The sequence below is a fragment of the Thunnus thynnus genome, chromosome 9 (assembly GCF_963924715.1).
Source record: "Thunnus thynnus chromosome 9, fThuThy2.1, whole genome shotgun sequence".
Taxonomy (NCBI): Eukaryota; Metazoa; Chordata; class Actinopteri; order Scombriformes; family Scombridae; genus Thunnus; species Thunnus thynnus.
In genome coordinates, this window is record NC_089525.1 from 517,548 (window position 1) to 535,437 (window position 17,890).

The 17,890-nt window shown below is 40.3% G+C and overlaps 1 protein-coding gene across 1 annotated transcript in view; it reads left to right on the top strand.

Moving 5' to 3' along the window:
* Positions 1 to 17,890, top strand: part of enpp6 (ectonucleotide pyrophosphatase/phosphodiesterase 6) — a 65,601-nt gene that overhangs the window by 40,503 nt on the left and 7,208 nt on the right. The window contains exon 6 of the mRNA XM_067598455.1: positions 16,347 to 16,484. Coding sequence (XP_067454556.1) covers positions 16,347 to 16,484 — 138 coding nt within the window. The remainder of the gene's footprint in view (positions 1 to 16,346; positions 16,485 to 17,890) is intronic.

The window sequence follows — 17,890 nt, forward strand, 5'->3', positions numbered from 1 at the left end:
ACACATACTTTCTGGGGTAATTGATACCTACCAGCTGATAACCAGTACTTTCAGTCCCATCTAGTTCTTTAGTACCCTCTCTGGCAGGGTGGATGGCCTTGCCCAAGTCTATAACTGAGTTTAACTTGACTTTTTGTCAGGTTAGTTTTCCCTGGATGGGATATACAGTTCTCCTATGTGCTCTGTGTCAAAACTCTATTACAGCACTGTGAGGTACTGGATCACTTCATAACAGCCACAGACCAAATACTGCAACACTAGCTTAATGGTCAGACCCATTACTTCACGGAGCACACATAAGCATGTTCTAATTCCAGATAGTTACAAGCTTTTTTCAAGGCAGAGGTACAGTAACATATGGCAAAATTTTGCCTCACCTGACGTCTGGTCATCACACACTGGATCTGTTTATAGCAGCCCAGACATCATGCTGCCATGGACCAGATGTTGCACTTCCTGGGCCACACGAGACATGTTTCACCTTTGTCAGTGCCAATGTTTCCTCACAAAAGAACATAAGGTATTCAGTTATTTTATTTTTAATTTAAATTATGTTGTGCCATTATCTATTAATCATTAATTGTGCATTAATTCAACAGGTATTGATTTGTGTATCACATTGTCTAATTGTAATTCATTTCTTATATCAGGTATTTTCTACTGTAACCCCCCATTTCACACTGGAGGGCTACACATAACTAAGTGGACACCATGGTGGTTTGCAGTCTTCCAAAAGTATATGTGAAGTGCCACCGTACGGAAAATTGTTTTCTGCTGTTCAGTGGTGTTCAAGGTATTCGATTGTTATGTATTATATACATTATAAAGCTGATTTGTTGAATCATATTAAATTTATTGCAACAACATACTCTTTTGACAGTACCAGCTCCAGCTTACTGCTTCCACATTACCATTTGTACACACACTGCTGCATACAATAGAGCCTAAATACTATTGATCCTTTCACAAGTGATCAGGCATACTACTGCAGGGAAACTAACTGCCACAGAACAGTCATCACTTTCAGGGTGACACTGTCTCCTTAGTGCAGAAAAGTTCTTCCCTAAATTAGTTGTAAAGGTAATAATTTTATTTCCACCCCTGTAGAACAAGATCTGTGTTTTACCAACCAACTAACAAAGACACTTTTGACATACTGTTTGTGCAAGCTATTTTAAGTTACAACTATAAAAATGTCTATAAGAATGTCATATTTAAAGTGTCTCACTGTTTTTCTTTTTAGGGCTCCTCCATAACATTATTGTGACGATGTCAACACACCAAATACTGAACAGATAAGTGGAAACTTCAGTTCTACAGCCACAGAGAATGTAAAACATAATATGACAACAGCCCTTTACATCTTCAGTAAGATACTGTGCTCTGGTTACAATTTTGTTTCCTTCCAACATTGGACAGATACAACAAGCGGCAACATGACAGTATACACTGCTAACCCATGGAAAAAATTATAGCTTCTCTGAAAAAGAGGTGATGTTATATCTTCTTTTTATTTTCCCTGATATATATATATTATTTATATATTTTATTCCACATTTTAGCTCCTTGGTGTATTTCTTTGAATGTTGTTGTATGTTTTTGTGTTTTTCTGTGTATAACAAGCTTGTAACTAATTGCTAATGACCATTCCCCCTACTGGGATTAATGAAATTGTTTTAAATTTGAATTTTGAATTTGAATCTCATGATTATCAGTTATGAAGTTAAAAAACACATTTTCATGTACTGCAAGAATTAATGTTTGCAAAAACGAAACAGAAAAAACAACATATAAGGATGGGTGATACAGTTGTTACACAAAGTTCATTGATTTTGTGAGCCAGACAGTCTTGAGAAAGTAGGAAATAACATGAATTCAAACTCCAATTACAACAATGCTGTTGTCAGGGCCATCTTTGTCGACCAAGATAAAAGTTGCCTGTTTGGGAGATCGAACCTACCACCTACTGTTTGCAAATAACTGCAACCACTGAGCTAACATGACTGACAGTTTAGTGTCCCATGATTCAATTTTCATCTCTAGACCTTTAATTGTACAAAAAAAATAAGACTTGCTTGTATAATATGAAAGGGAGCAGGAATAGTTTAGCATGATGATAAATAATAAACATATCAAGCAACTTCAATTATAAGAATAGAATAGTATTTCAAAAAGTGCTGCCCTGGGCATGAAATGAGCCACCCAGGAATCCCAGTAACACAGCACAAGTTGATATTTGAATGCCCTAAAACTAAAGCCTCTAGGTCATAGATTTGAACATTATTTTCAAAGTATTTGTGGTTGAGCATAAGACTATATAACATGTACAAAGTGTTTGAAGAAGGAAAGAAACTGCAAGTTTATGAAATGGTAGTGTGAGAAAGCACACAGCCTGCAGATTGTATGGATTCTGGGCTCAGCAGCACTGAGCCCAGAATCTTGTCTTATCTCAATGCTGATCACTGAGATAACATGGTTCCTACACAACAATCTGCACAAGTTCCGATTTTCTTAAAAATTGCTTAGCTGACCAAAAAAGAAATTCTAGAGACTGTGGTTGCAGTAAGCCCTCTTGCACAGGCAGGACTTGAACCAACACCATATGACCTCTAAGACCCATGTTCTACCAACTGAGTTAATTCCCAACACAGGGAATGTTGCCTATAAACCCACAAAAAATAAAACTTTTATAAGGACAGGTCTATTCAGTAATCAGCCAAATCCCAAACACCCGATGACCTTGTTATTGAAATATCAGTTTCAGGTGTTCATTTGGCTTTCTGTGGCACATGATTGAAAGCCCTGGTATTAGCCTAAAATGCTAATGATTTAAATTCCCTTGCATCTGTGATACCTTCACATTTGTAAGAAGAAGTACCTTCATGTTTGATATTGTTTGAAGTGCTACAGGTGAGTGTGTTGTATGCAATATTATTTAAAATAATAATTGAAGTAGTGTGGATGTTTTTTGACTTTGTCCCATTACAACCAATTTTCCAGTGACCCTGTTTTCTTGTTATTGAGGAACTTAACTTAAGCCTTTAGCCTTTGAGGTCAACTGCCACAGTTCTACATCAGCATAAGCTGTAAGACCCTGTTCTTTGAAACAGCTCCCCTTGAATGCTCACCAGCCTTGCAGGCTTAAACGGAGGCTCTCCTCAACCAACCTTCTGTGGTCACCCACCTCAGGGTGACAGACTTTTTCCTGGCTTCATTATGGCCAGGGGTCGGCTGGTGGAGGTCAGTAAACATTATCTTACATGTACTATCTAGCTTTCATATATTGGAATTATTAATAGCATCTTCCATTTAGTGAAAGTGGTAATATTGTCTTGGGTTTTTTGTCCAGCTGAGCTCAATCAAAAGAGTAACTGTGGCCAGACAATATGTCCCCCTGAGGACTACCACACTTGAACAGGTATGCATTTCATTCTGTAAAGTTAAAACTAAATTTTAGTTTTCAATTTTCTGTTTTCAGTAATGTTTTCCTCTTGTAGTTAAAACTTAATTTCACTGTTCATTTTAATCTATACATTTGAGGAGATTAACAAAAATCAAAATGGGGCACAACATAGTTTTACTTGGTTTTGGTTGTATTTTCTACCTGAAGGCTATTTCTTTTGCTGTACAGGATGACACGTGTGGTGGTGAGGCTGCCCTGCTGGACATTAAAGTGGGTGAGGTGGCTTGCCTCACCCACTTAGCGGGGACACACTCAGACTGTGGATACAAACTCCAGTCCACAAACTACACCAAAAAGTAAGTGATACATGATGATCTTGAGGTTAAATTCAGTATAGCAATGGATGCCCCCTTGCCTGTAACACTGCTCAAACAAAGCTATGTGTAAAACCTGTCTAGACTTGAGTGTGCGTAAAATGTTTATGGTATGAGTATGCTTTTAAAACATGTTTGTCCTCTCTTTTCAGGAGGAGGAGAATGCCAAAGGGTTGCAGTGTGTGACCATTTTGGATGTCCTGGAGGAGAGTGAGGGCTTCAAGGTGCATCTGGACACACCAAAGGGTGACCAGGTTTTCAACATCAACAAAACCCTATGAGGGGTTCAATTTTTCTGACCTAACTAAGTTACCAATAGAGGTCCAGGTGAAGTTGTGTGACCAGAAAGTCATTGGTTTACAAGTTTAAGTTGTGGCTTTATTTTTGTAAATTCCCAATGTTCAGAAATGCCAAAGAGGAAGTATTTTTGTTGTACTTCAAACTCTTTTGTTGCCTCATGTTAATACTACTTGTAAAAACTTATGTAAATGTTTGCAAGTGAAAATTTTGTTTTGTTAAAATCTTTGGCTTTTTCATGATGTTTCAGAAACTCAGAAGGTCAGTACAAAGATTTGGAGCAAGATTTGAAGTTGAAAAGCAAAATTGTGCTTGTATCTCCAAATCACACATCTCTATCGATGACCTGGAAACTCTGATGTGTGCATTTCCAAATGCATGTTTAAGTGGGGTCTAATGATTGGAGTTGTTGTTTCTTACACTGCAGGAGGTCAAAAAGACCTTGTAAGTACTTGTAACTAAAGTATTACTCAAAGCCAAGGTTGCATTTGAAGCTTAAACAAACCTGAATTCTACTGGCACTGTAGAAACTTGAACAGAAAACTCTAGATGCTATATTAAGAGAGTGAATGCCCTTAATGGCTCTCTATCTTAACATGTAAAACAAGCAATATCAGATTTTCATACTTACACTTCTCCTTGCATAGAAAATAAGAGCTGCAACTGTTGGGCCTTGGATACAAGTTTGGCTATCGGCAATAATAAATGATTATCAAAGATAATTGATTATTAAAATCAATAGAAATTAATACCGGGGCACCATCCTGGAGTCAGGGAAAAAGATTCAGTCTCAAAATGTACTAAGCCATCAGTTTGGAACTCTGATTAGTAATTAACTTAATAACTATAACCAAAATTATTATATCAATAGTTAGTTAGGGTTGAAGGATTCTGGAGTTCTTGGCAGAGCAGTGGTTGGTTGTACAACATTAAACAGACCGCATGTATATCCAAAAGCATTTATTTAAAAGATAAAAGAACAAAACACACAATATGTAATTAACTAAACCTATATGCAGGTGTGTGTGTGGAGAACAATGGCTGAAGTCACCTGGTGACTGAGCACACGGCATGCAGACAATACGACTGACAAAGAGAACCACAGAGACAAAAGGCCAGACCATGTGGCATCCTGAATCCACATGTGTTGCCAAAAGCAAAGTGTGCAAGCTGGATATTAAACCTCTTAACTGTGTGGGTCTCTGTTCAAGGCCAATTGATGATATAGGATAAAGGTGTCAGCTTACAAAGGTTGCATGCAAGGCTTAGTTACTTGGTGTAACATGCGTTAAGCATGCTAACACTAACTTAGCGGCATGACTATGCAATAACCTGATCATGAATGGGATATCACAACAATAGTTCAGTGAATAACATTAGCCAAGTCAATACAAGTACAGTACACTAATTGAGTTAAACAGTCTTGCTTAGCTGTGCTATGCTACACTATATGTTGCTAGACTATGCCCAGTTGTTACCAAGTCCATGGAGAGAGAGAGATGCTTGTGGTGTGTTGCTTCTTAGCTGGCAAATCTGTGGGTGAGTCAGGCTAACCCCTGGGCCGCACTGGATGCGTGAGCGTCGCGGAACCTCTTGCTTTTCATTTCGGCGCCCATGTTAACAGGGTAGAGCGGCCACACTGCCCGCGTGAGGCGCGTGTGTCACGTGTCACAGGCTGCTGTGTCGCTTCATCTAGAGATTCGAGGTCTCGCCTTTTTTCTCAGCGTGACGTGTGCGGTTCTCAGCAGAAATAGTCAGGGAAAACGAGAGAGCATAACATAGTGTTTGAGGGAAGAGAGAATCTGTAAGTTAAGAGAAACTGGAGTGAGAGGAGACATACATCCTGCAGACTATATTACAGTCAATGAGAGCGTGACAGGGATTCCCTATCAGTTAGGGTGTAGATCTCAAAAATTATAAGTCATATGTGAAATGTATTTACATTGTGAAAGAAAAGAGGCTTTGTGGCAAAATACTGAGGTAAGTTTGTGTTTGAGGAGTTAAAACTGTGGGAGTGAGACCTGTTTAGAAATTTTTTTTCTGGTCTAAAAATATTTGTGCTCTCCACTGTGCTTGATCACATGACACACTGGTGAGACCTGACAACTAAAACCCCTGTATTTTGACTTAAAGTGCTGCAAAACTAGAAAAGCTTCACAGCTCTCACACAATAATAAATAAAGAGCAAACATAGTGAGCAAACAAATATTGCAGGAGTGCCCCCTGTGGGTAGAATTGTATCAAATGATACATACTTATGCAGTGTGGTTGTATGTACTAGGTTTGGGCCCAAATCCAAATATGTTATTTGGCAAAGCACAAATAGTGTTTTTTTTTTACTAACATGTATTTCATACAAATATTTCAAAAATTGTTTTCGGGTAGGAAAAAAAAAAAAAAGAAAAACATGTTATACCAGCGAGCTATCTCGCTATCTCAGTCTCTCTCCTCTGCTCCGCAGTTATGTGTATCAGCAGGTCTCAATGAGGGAAGTCATATCAACCTGCTGCATGACACACATTTCCTTATTTGGACATCACTCCCAGAGTTGGGGGTGTTCCCCAGAGATAAAGCTGAGCTACTGACACAAGCTAAGTGATCTTGAGGGACTCTCCATAACCTGTTGTTCCCTTTCTCTTTTCCACAAAGTTAGGTTGTCAAAAATAGGCAATAAATGAAAAGTGCAAAGCAAGAATCACCTTTGAAGTTCTTCCCTACACATTATACGCTGTGCTGTCTCTGTGTTATGGATGTATAAATAGCTAGAGGTCTGTCTGCAATGAAATGATGAATACAATTTTAGCTCAGTAGTCAGCGCAGTCGTCTATGATCTGGGAGACTCCAGTTTGAGACCTGGTGTGGGGACCTCCTTCATAACATAGTTTAGTCATAAACACTTATTGTAACACTTTAATTTTCTAAAATTAAAAGTGTAATAAAAACAAAAACAGGATTTTTAAGCCTGTTTCCACTTTTATTCGAACACAAATACAAATACAAATAATTTTTCTGCCTCAACAAATACAGATGCAAATACAAATACTGGGCCCTCTGTACATCCATAACTCTTAGTGCTTGATACACAAATGAAATGTATCCTCTGTTGGACCAAAATGCACTTATTATCAGTTATCGGTACTTGACAGTCTTTGTTTTCCCTTAAGTTACCTTAAGGTTATTAGTCTTATTTGGTCTTGGGTCCCTTCACTTCAAATGTTCCTAAAATAAAATAGAATGCTCCTTAGTTCGGTTCCCTCTGATTTGGTTCCTATTGCCCCCTTGGAACGGTGCAACATCCACATGTCAGCATCCCGTCAAGATGAAGGTATCCATGAGCAGTGATGACGATCTGGATGACAGACGAAGCAGCTCCACTCACAGATAGAATCGTCCCTTAAAAAAACACAAAACAGCCCAAAAATGAGTGTGCAGAGCAAAAGTCTGAATTTCCTTGTTTCATTGTCCATCAAATTAGAATTACAAGAATTAAATCTGCACACACACAGAATTAAACCCTTACAATGATTAAAATGAACATGGTAACAGTTTCTATGATGCCCATGTCTATAATGCATTATGAATATACTTATAATGTGTTATAATCTGTTTATAGCACTGTACAATTATAATTATACACACCCATAAATATTCATAATGCCTTATGAATGATCATAATACATTACGTAATGACTTATAGAACCCCTGCCAGGCCAAAAAAACATTTTTTTAATGCCAAAAATAACGCCAAATATCCATCCATTTATTCAGAAATCAAAACCGTTTGGAAGCCTCTGTGCAGCGCTGTTCCAAAACGTGAGTTAACCTCTGTGTCATTGCCTGGGAAACTCTTGGTAGCTCCTTTTAAGGAATACGGCAGTGCATTATAAGTGTGCGTAGTGGGTGAGAGAGTGGTTGAGTGAGAGAGCGAGTGGCATAAAAGTGATGTGAATGCAAGCGGAGCAGAGGAAAAGGTTAGCAATAACTTGTCAGTCTGACAGTAAATGTACTGCACAGACTACAATGTGTCAGTTAATAAATGTTGCAGCTTGTCAAGACCAAGAAAAGTCACGTCTGTTGTTTCCCCATCTGCTGGGAAAGTGAAGGGGGTTAACTCCAAAGTTAGCAACAATGGGTTAGCCTAACCTGAAGATGATAAACAGAGAAATAGAGAACAGAGAAATGTCTGGCTGCTTAGTCTCCCGACTTTTACTCAGCGCACCCCCTACCCTCCCGCCAACCTAGGGGAAACACTGGTTACCCTAAGTGTAATAAAAAAGTTTTGCAAGTAAAAATTTAAGTCAGTGAGTGGATACATATTTCTCTTCACACAGAATTATTTTTAATAGCATATGCGATCAAAACTGTCACACTGTACAGCCTTATTATGTTGTTCTATTTTATATGTTAATAAAATATATTCTAAAGTTTAATTATAATGAACCCTCTGGTTTCTTCAGGCCAGTCAGACAGTCACTTAGAGCATCCGGTTAATTTTCAAAATAAAACACCCTGTGCAGACTCCCCATTGTATATCAATAATAAACACAATTAAAACAGACAAATTAAGAAACCATTTACTACGTAGCCTACTTACCAGTAATACAAAAATCAAGGAAAATGACCAAATCAACGAAATCTGAGCAAGTTGACAAAATCAGGCAGTTTAGTTGCCCTGCTATTACAGTAATTACAGTAGCCCAAAGATGCTCCTTCAGCTTTGACTAGTCTGCTGTAATTACTTTAGTAGGAGTGCAACTGAATTTAAAAGACACATGGCTTCCCTGCAGACAAAACACTCCGCCTCTGAAACGCTCCCGATGGGGTAGGATGCCGTGCAGAGGACGGAGCAAAACCCTGTCGGTGCTGAAACGCAGCACACAAGCGCCTGGTGCGATCCCGGCATTAGAGTAACTTATAATCACATTTTCATGTATTATGATAGTGATTATTGATGCATTATAAATTATTATAATGTATTACAACTATAAGAATTATAATACACTGTGATCCTTGCAAAAAATGTCAATGAGTGACCTGCAATTATTAAGTATTGTGATTATATACCTTATGACATTATAAAATGCTTTATAATGTGTTATGATTATTGTTATAAAGAGTTATGAATATTTATGAGTGCTTATAACTATTGGTAGACGCTACAATTTACCAATCTTCCCTAAACCCTTCACACAGGCTATCAGTAGATGCTTGCTAGGCAGCTGGGCACAGAGAAGTATCCAGTCTTCCTTCAGTTACTGCAGGTCAGGATACTCAGACAGGTGTGTGGCCAGAAGTAAGTTTGGAAAGATTAAAATAATTTTCTTTTAATGTGAGATTTACATAAATGACGAGTAGAGCTTGCGTGTTGCCAGAGAGAGAGAAAACTACTTAACTGCGCAGTGGAAAAAACATCTTCGGGACTCCAGCAGGCGTTTCCCTCCAAACTGAGGGACTATCCTGGTGAGTTAGCCACTCAAGGTAAGCTGGTTAGCATTAAGGTTTTGTTCCAAAATAATTTAATCATGTGTTAGTTTACCTCGAAAGGTATGATGAAGCAAAAAGTCAGTCAGGCTATAATGTTTGTGTGACGTGATGAGAATATAGCTGATGGTACTAAGCTTTTTAGCCACAAACCGCTTAATTGCGGCCTAGAAGCTAGGCTAAGTGCAATATGCTAAGCTGCTGATGTAGCCCTGGGAAAGCACATAAGGCAGTTTGTGTATATTTGAAACGGGGGACACAGGATGGATGGCCGACACAAGACGGGGGGAGGAGGAGGCCAAAACTGACAGTCGATAGGCCATGAAAAAGAGCAGGTAGCTGGGGAAGTGGCGCAGGGGTAGGTAGCCAGAATGCAGGGGGCCAAAGAGGTCATGCTCATGAAGGTGGCCAGGAAATGGGGAACCAGGGAGATGGCACTCAGGTGGGCAGCCTGAGGCCGGACAGGGGCAGAGCATGAGAGTTCAGGTGGACGGCCAGGGGGCTGGACAGAGGCAGAGCCAGAAAATTCAGGGGGATGGCCTGGAGGCAGGACAGACAGGTGAAGTCGCTCGGGAGGGCGACTGGGGCGCAGAAAAAATGGCAGAGGTCGCTCTGGAGGGCGACCGGATGCTTCTCTGGTGGTTAGGCTGCAGGCCGGCAGCGAAGGCAGAAACCAACTGGAAGTTGGACTGCAGGCCAGCGGCGATGGCAAAACCATTCACGAGGCCGGGCAGGGGGCCGGCGGCGAAGGCGGGACCCTTCAGGAGGCTGGGCAGGGGGCTGGCGGCGAAGGCGGGACCCTTCAGGAGGCCGGGCAGGGGGCCTCAGGGGGCGGAGCCACAAGGGATGCTACAGACTCTGGGGGCGACGCCACAGGGGATGCTGCTGACCTTGGGGGTGACGCCACAGGGGATCCTGCAGACCCTGGGGGCGACGCCACAGGGGATGCTGCAGACTCTGGGGGTGACGCCACAGGGTATGCTGCAGGCTCAGAAGGCGACGCCACAGGGTATGCTGCAGGCTCAGAAGGTGACGCCACTGGGGATGCTTCAGGCTCTGGAATGGGGGACTGGCACAGCTCAGGAACGGGGGACTGGCGCAGCTCAGGAACAGGGTGTTGCTGCACTGGTTGGCGCTCCAAGGGGGTCCCAGAGCCAGGCGGGTGCCCAGGTACGGGTTTTGGGTTGGTGCTGGCTCAGGAGTGGCAGGCTGCTGGCTAGCTGGCTCCTTGCTAGCAGTCTTGGATGCCTGATAGCAGAAGCAAAGTCATCTGAGCTGGAATGTCAGGCATGGAAGCAGAATGGCAGTGCTGGTGGCTGGCAGGCTGCAGGCTCACAACCCCAACCCTAAGTGACTGGGGGGCTGGCTGGTTGCGAGCCATCCGGGGTGCAGGCTGAAGGCTAGCATGGCCAAAGCTGGCAGGCAGGAGGTCAGCTGGCTTGGAGGCTGGACGGCTAGCATGGCCAAAGCTGGCAGGCAGGAGGTCAGCTGGCTTGGAGGCTGGATGGCTAGCATGGCCAAAGCTAGCAGGCAGGAGGTCAGTTGGCTTGGAGGCTGGATGGCTACTGGGGAGGACAGAGGAAGTGGGGAACGGAGCCTCATGCTCCACAGACTCCCAGCGGCTTGCCATCAACCTTTTTGCCAGAATGGGGTCGTCCTCATGGATGGACCGGAAAAAGTTGACGATTTGCCCACCATCAAAGTCATTGGGTTGTATCAAAGGCAGGAAAACAGGAACCGGGTCCATCTCTGCTGGGTCCATGTTAGGTCGGATCATTCTGTCAGGTTGGGGAAGCAGGAGTGGACCCAAATGCAGAGGCCAGAATGCAGATTTGATGAAAAAATCTCCTTTAATCGTGGATGGTCAAGAACAGGCAAACAGAGCTGAACAGAACTAGCAGACGAAACAAAACGAGTGATCCAACAAAGACTCAACTCAAAACCAGACCTTAAATACAGACTAAACTAATCAGGGAATGGGGAACATGTGATGAGACACAAGGGCAGGCTGGGAGTGATTGGCTGAGGGAAACACAGGAAGCAGGGCAGGTGTGGGGAAGACACAGAGCAGAGCAGGGCTAACGAGGGGGAAGCAGGGCAGGAGAGGGGGAGTACATGAGCACACAAGGGAAACACAGCAACAAAACCAAAACCCAGAAAACACAATACTCTAAATACAACCCACACCAACCTGTCCAAGAACCACCATGAAACTAAACTAAAGTATACAACAAACCAGGCTAAACAACAAAAGGCAGTCCAAACCCACCAACCAAATATAACAAGAGTACCCATATGACCAGAAGGACTAAACAGAAGTGCAAACCAGGAGACCCCAAAGAACACAACATAAAAAGACCAAAAACACACAAAGTAATTATAGTTATAAGCACTCATAAATATTCATAACTCTTTATAACAATAAATTCATAACACATTATAAAGAATTTTATAATGACATAAGGTATATAATCACAATACTTACATACACTGACATTTTTTGCAAGGATCACAGTGTACTATAATTCTCATAGTTGTAATACATTAAAATAATTTATAATGCATCAATAATCACTGTCATAATGCATGGAAATGTGATTATCAATCAATCAATCAATTTTTATTTATATAGCGCCATATCACAACAAAAGTCATCTCAAGGCACTTTTCAAATAGAGCAGGTCAAGACCGTACTCTTTAATTTACAGAGACCCAACAATTCCCCCATGAGCAAGCACTTGGCGACAGCGGTAAGGAAAAACTCCCCTTTAACGGGTAGAAACCTCAAGCAGACCCCAGCTCTTGGTGGGCGGCCATCTGCTTTGACCGGTTGGGTTGAGAGAGAGACAGCACTAAAAGTGTTTCATTAGTCCAGTGAAAATGAGTCCAAAGTGTCTTCCAACGTCTCTACTGCCGAAGTGAAATATGTCAAGCTGCCAAATACCACGTTCACAGATGATAAGGAGTTCAAAAAGACAGGCAGTCTTGTAAATGCTAATTGCCAAAACTGACATATCTCCGTTCTCTGTTTCTCTGTTTAGCGTCTTCAGGTTAGGCTAACCCATTGTTGCTAAATTTGGTGCTAACCCCCTACACTTTTCCAGCAGATGGGGAAACAACAGACGTGACTTTTCTTGGTCTTGACAAGCTGCAACATTTATTAACCGACACACTGTAGTCTGTGCGGTACATTTACTGTCAGACTGACAAGTTATTGCTAACCTTTTCACTCTGCCGTATTCCTTAAAAGGAGCTATGCTATTAAGAGTTTCCCAGGCAGCGACACAGAAGTTAACTAACGTTTTGGAACAGCGCTGCACAGAGGCTCCCAAACGTTATTGATTTCTGAATGAATGGATATTTGGTGTTATTTTTGGCATTAAAAAAATATTTTTTTGGCCTGGTGGGGGTTCTTGTTGCCTGATGAGTGAAAAGCACTGATAATGCATTATAAAATGATAAATATAATACTTTTATAAGTCATAACATAATGCTTCATAATGTGTTATGATCATTGTTATAAAGCATTATGAATATGAATGAGTGCATATAACTATAATTATACAGTGATATAAGCAGATTATAACACATAAGTATATTCATAATGCATTATAGACATGGGCGTCATAGAAACTGTTACCATGTTAAATTTAGTCATTGTAAGGGTTTAATTCTGTGTGTGTGCAGATTTAATTCTTGTAATTCTAATTTGATTGACAATGAAACAAGGAAATTCAGACTGTGTGATAACTGCTTTGCACACTTGTGTTTGCGCTGTTTTGTGTTTTTTTGAGGGACGATTCTATCTGTGAGTGGAGCTGCTTCGTCTGCCATCCAGATCATCATCACTGCTCATGGATACCTTCATCTTGGTGAGATGCTGACATGTGGATGTTGCACTGTTCCAAGGGGGCATTAGGAACCAAATCAAAGGGAACTGAACTAAGGAGCATTCTATTTTATTTTAATTTTCCCTGAGATCTCATATTATTTTGTTCTTCTTGGGCCCAAGACAGACTTAAAAACTGACTACAACTGATGTCATAAAGAAACTCAAAGTTGACAAACAACGTTAAAGGAACATTGGAAGTGAAGGAACCCCAAACCAAAGAAGACTAATAACCTTAAGGTAACTTGAGGGAAAACAAAGACTGTCAAGAACCGATAACTGATAATAAGTGCATTTTGGTCCCACAGAGGATACATTTCATTTGTGTATCAAGCACTAAGAGTTGAATACTTCTTAATTTCTAATTTACTGCCATTTTGTTTGTACATTCATTTGTTTTTAATTTTATTTTGCGTGGTATAATTGAGTTGAAGATTTGCATCAAACAAAGGAATTTTGTTTATTCTAAAGAGATGCTTTGAATGTATAAAAAGAAGCTATCAGGAGAATGAAAAAGGACAGAATACCTTTATAAATATATTTTCTATCATTTTTCCTAAGTCAGCGGTCGTGTGTGTTTTGTGTGGCCTGGAGGTCTTTTCTCTTCATAGAGGTATTTTTCTCTTTTGAATTAGCCTGTTAATCCTATACTATTTTTGAATTTCATGTTGAATTTGGTTAAGCTTCAGTTTAATTTTCAGTAGTTTGTTTTTATTAGTTTTGTTTTTATCACAGATTGTTGGAGAGCTTATCAAAGACTGTCACAAGATGGTTCCATCCATTATCATGTCAACCATAGGTGACACTTTGTGTATCCACAGACAGGGTCTCATACACAACATATTGAAAGAGCCTGGTGAACATCTGCCATTTAAGGGGGAACCGAACGGCCACAGCTCTTAAGATGAACCTCAGATTCATCAAGTGGAACCACCGGTTGGACAAAAAACATGATGGAGTGGTTGGATGCCTTTTTAAAGACATCGGAGTGTTATTTAAGGTGTAAAAGTAGCACAACACAAATGCTGTGTTTTCATGTCAGAAACCTTGTATAAATTTAATTTCTTTGTTAATGTATTGTCTCAAAATATAAAAGTGACATTTGTTGAGTGGTGTGAAGACATTATTATCAGGCCTTAATAAGCAAGGACTTTTAAAATGGGCAATTTGTAACTTGATTCTTGATTATGAAGTTGTATTTGTCGATAATTAGCAATTTAGGGTGGCTACAATTTTTTAAAAAAGGGATATTTAGGAAAATTATTACAAGGTTGAACTGATCCGAAATTATACAGAAATGGGTGAGAATGTAAATGGTTAAAAATCATACTTCAATTTACTGGCCTGCAGAAGTTAGGCAGAAACTACTTGGAAATTAAGCTGTAACAACTCACTTCAATTAGGAGTCTGCTCAGTAGATTTTAGACAGAAGCTAGTTGGAAGTTAAGCTGGTATGATCCACAGAAGTTAGGCAGAAATTACTTAGCAATTACGCAGCAACAACTCATTTCAATTTAGGGTTCCGCTCAGTAGAAATTAGACGGAAACTAGTTGGAAGTTAAGCTGGTATGATCCACAGAAGTTAAGCAGAAATTATTTGGAAATTACGCAGCAACAATCACTTCAATTTAGGGGTCCGCTCAGTAGAAATTAGACAGAAGCTAGTTGGAAATTAAGCTGCAAAAACTCACTTACCATGAAATTTGAGGTAAATGCTGGGGTAATTTGAGGGCAATTTCAACAAAATTTCAAAGAGGTTACTTGCTAATTATCACCTAATTACCATGAAATTTGAGGTAAATTTTGGGGTAATTTCAAAGAAGTTACTTACTAATTACCACCTAATTACCATGAAATTTGTGGACCCGTGAAATGAAATGTTACCTCTAATTCTTCAAATCAACATTCTACTGTGTAAGGAGAACAAATCAGATCCCTATAAAAATGAAATATAAGTATTGGGAGAGCAAGTCATCCCTGGGAGAGCGAATCATATCCCTATTTCTTCCTACCAATCCTGCATAGGCCTATTTCTCTCTAGTCCCCTACTGGACTATTTTCTCAGTGTTCCATACACTGTGGACCAACCCTCTGTCCTATCCTACATAGAATCTATTCCTCATTGGCCATTTTCTCTTTTCTTATGTTACCTGAGATGGTAAGCTGCATTCAGACAGCCAGTTTTCAATAATGAAATCAAGAGGACAAAACAGGAGAGGGTACTGCTTTCAGACAGATAGCACCTAACAGCAACAGGATATAACATTTTCTTCATCAATACACATACACATCCAGCAGACACATAACAACATTAGAATTTATTTAGAGTAATTGTTTTTGCTACCTGATAAATATAAGTCCTCGGGCTCTTTAGCCATTCAATGTTCCACTTTCTTCACCAGATGGTCAAAAACTTTGTCTGCTTTTTGGTTTTAGCCTCTTAGGCAGGTTTTCAGCTGCATGGCAGGAAACAGATTTGGTGAGAATGAACCAAAATAGTAAAGGATTTTGATCTTTTAGATCATAATACCAAAATTATGATCTAAAAAAGGCTACCAATGTCTACAGAGCTGGGGTGAACTGCAGAGTTGGTGAGAATTTTCAGAGTCTGTCACTATAAGCAACGGTTTTCACATCACACTTCACATTCATTGTTAATATAAAAATATTGATTAGATTGATAAGAGGAATGATTAAATAAGGGAATTGTTCAGGAACTCTGTGTCACCAGCTGCTTCTTCTAACCTGCTAGGGAGGAAGTTCAAGACGAAGGGTTGACATGTACAGGATCCTATTTTGTTCTATACATATGTTTATGCAACCGATGTCAAGTTTTTGTAGAAAGTAGTGGTTTATGGTTTAGTAGTAAAACTCTGTTAACACTGTATGTGTGTTTTGCCAGGTGTATGCTGCATTGTCCCAGGTCCCTAATATGCGTGTCTATGCCAGACAGGAGATCCCTGAACGTCTCCATTACAAAGGAGGACAGTTTGTTTCCCCCCTGACACTGGTGGCTGAGCCAAGCTGGTTTATCGCAGAGGTAAAACATAAGACTAATCATTTATTTTATTTAAAATTTGAGCTGAGGATATGCCCCTTGAGGTGCACCATCTCGTTTTTAAGGGGTTCCTGCATAATAAATACAAAAAAAACCTATGAAAATTGACAGACAATTTAAAAACACAAACAATTCCAAAAAGAAGTCACACACACAAACATGGCTCACACAAAATCCCAAACCTCTACATCTCTATTACAAACACCATATGCACCAGACTTTAGCAACTGCCAGATCAAACAAAATTGTCAAAAGTACTAAGTCAAATAACAAAATAAAAGGGTAAAATGGGGAGAATTTTTTTTAATAATCATAAAAGATGAAGCTAAATACAGTCAAAATGTTACAAACACTGGTGGGAACCCAAACTCAGAACGCAAAGAACAGTAATGGTTGAAAAGATGACGGTTTATTGCAAAATGGGAAGGAGATGAGGATGAATGGCAGGGAGGAATGTTAATGTCATTTCTCACTTTGTACATCCTGGATTCCTTTCCTCGCCTCCTCTCCTCACATCTTAGTCCCTCCTACCTGAGATGCGAGCAGAGGAGGTGAGGAAGAGACACGGGAGAGGAGTCGAGGCAACAGGCATTTAACAAAATGAGACATCCTTGCTTCGGAGCCGTCATGTCAATTAAATATAATATGCGGCAGAGCTGCATCATCTGTCCATTGTTTTGTTACAGCCTACCGCTGTATTTTATGATCTGTCAGATGAGCATAACAGTGTTCATGGCAACTTATATATTTACTTTTAATTCAAATCACAACATGGCATAATATGAAAGAACTCATACATATATATCCTTTATATATTTTATTGTATGAAGCACTACAAATGGTTTGTATATTCCAGCTGTGTGTCACGCCTCTTTTATACGTCAGGGGTGACGAAAAGACTTCCGCAAAGGATACACCTGTGCATCCTCGCTCATAGCTCCTCCTGCAAGCCTCCTCTCTCCTTGCTCCTCCCACCTCCAGGTGCATTTTAGGAATTGAGACATCCTTAAGCATGATATGCTGAGATCGATTTCCGGGTCACGGGCAGGAGGACAGAGGAGAGAGGAGATGAGGAGGCACGAAATAGAGAAATGAGAAGAGCCCAGAGACAGACAGGGGAAAACAGGGGAGGCAGGATAAACACAGGAAAACACTGGGAAATGCAGGGCTCATTTGAGGACAACAAGCAAAGAAGACTTGAAAATAAGTAATGGATCTGAGTCTCGCATCTGATGGAGTTTTAAATTTAAAAGCATGTCTCCCAATTTCTTAAGAAATTGTTGGTACAAAAAAGAAAGGGTGTTGGATGTGTCTGAGTATGATGATCTGGCTGGAACTATAAACTGTTTCTGGTGTGAAGGATAGTTGAAACGAGTACATTTAAAAAC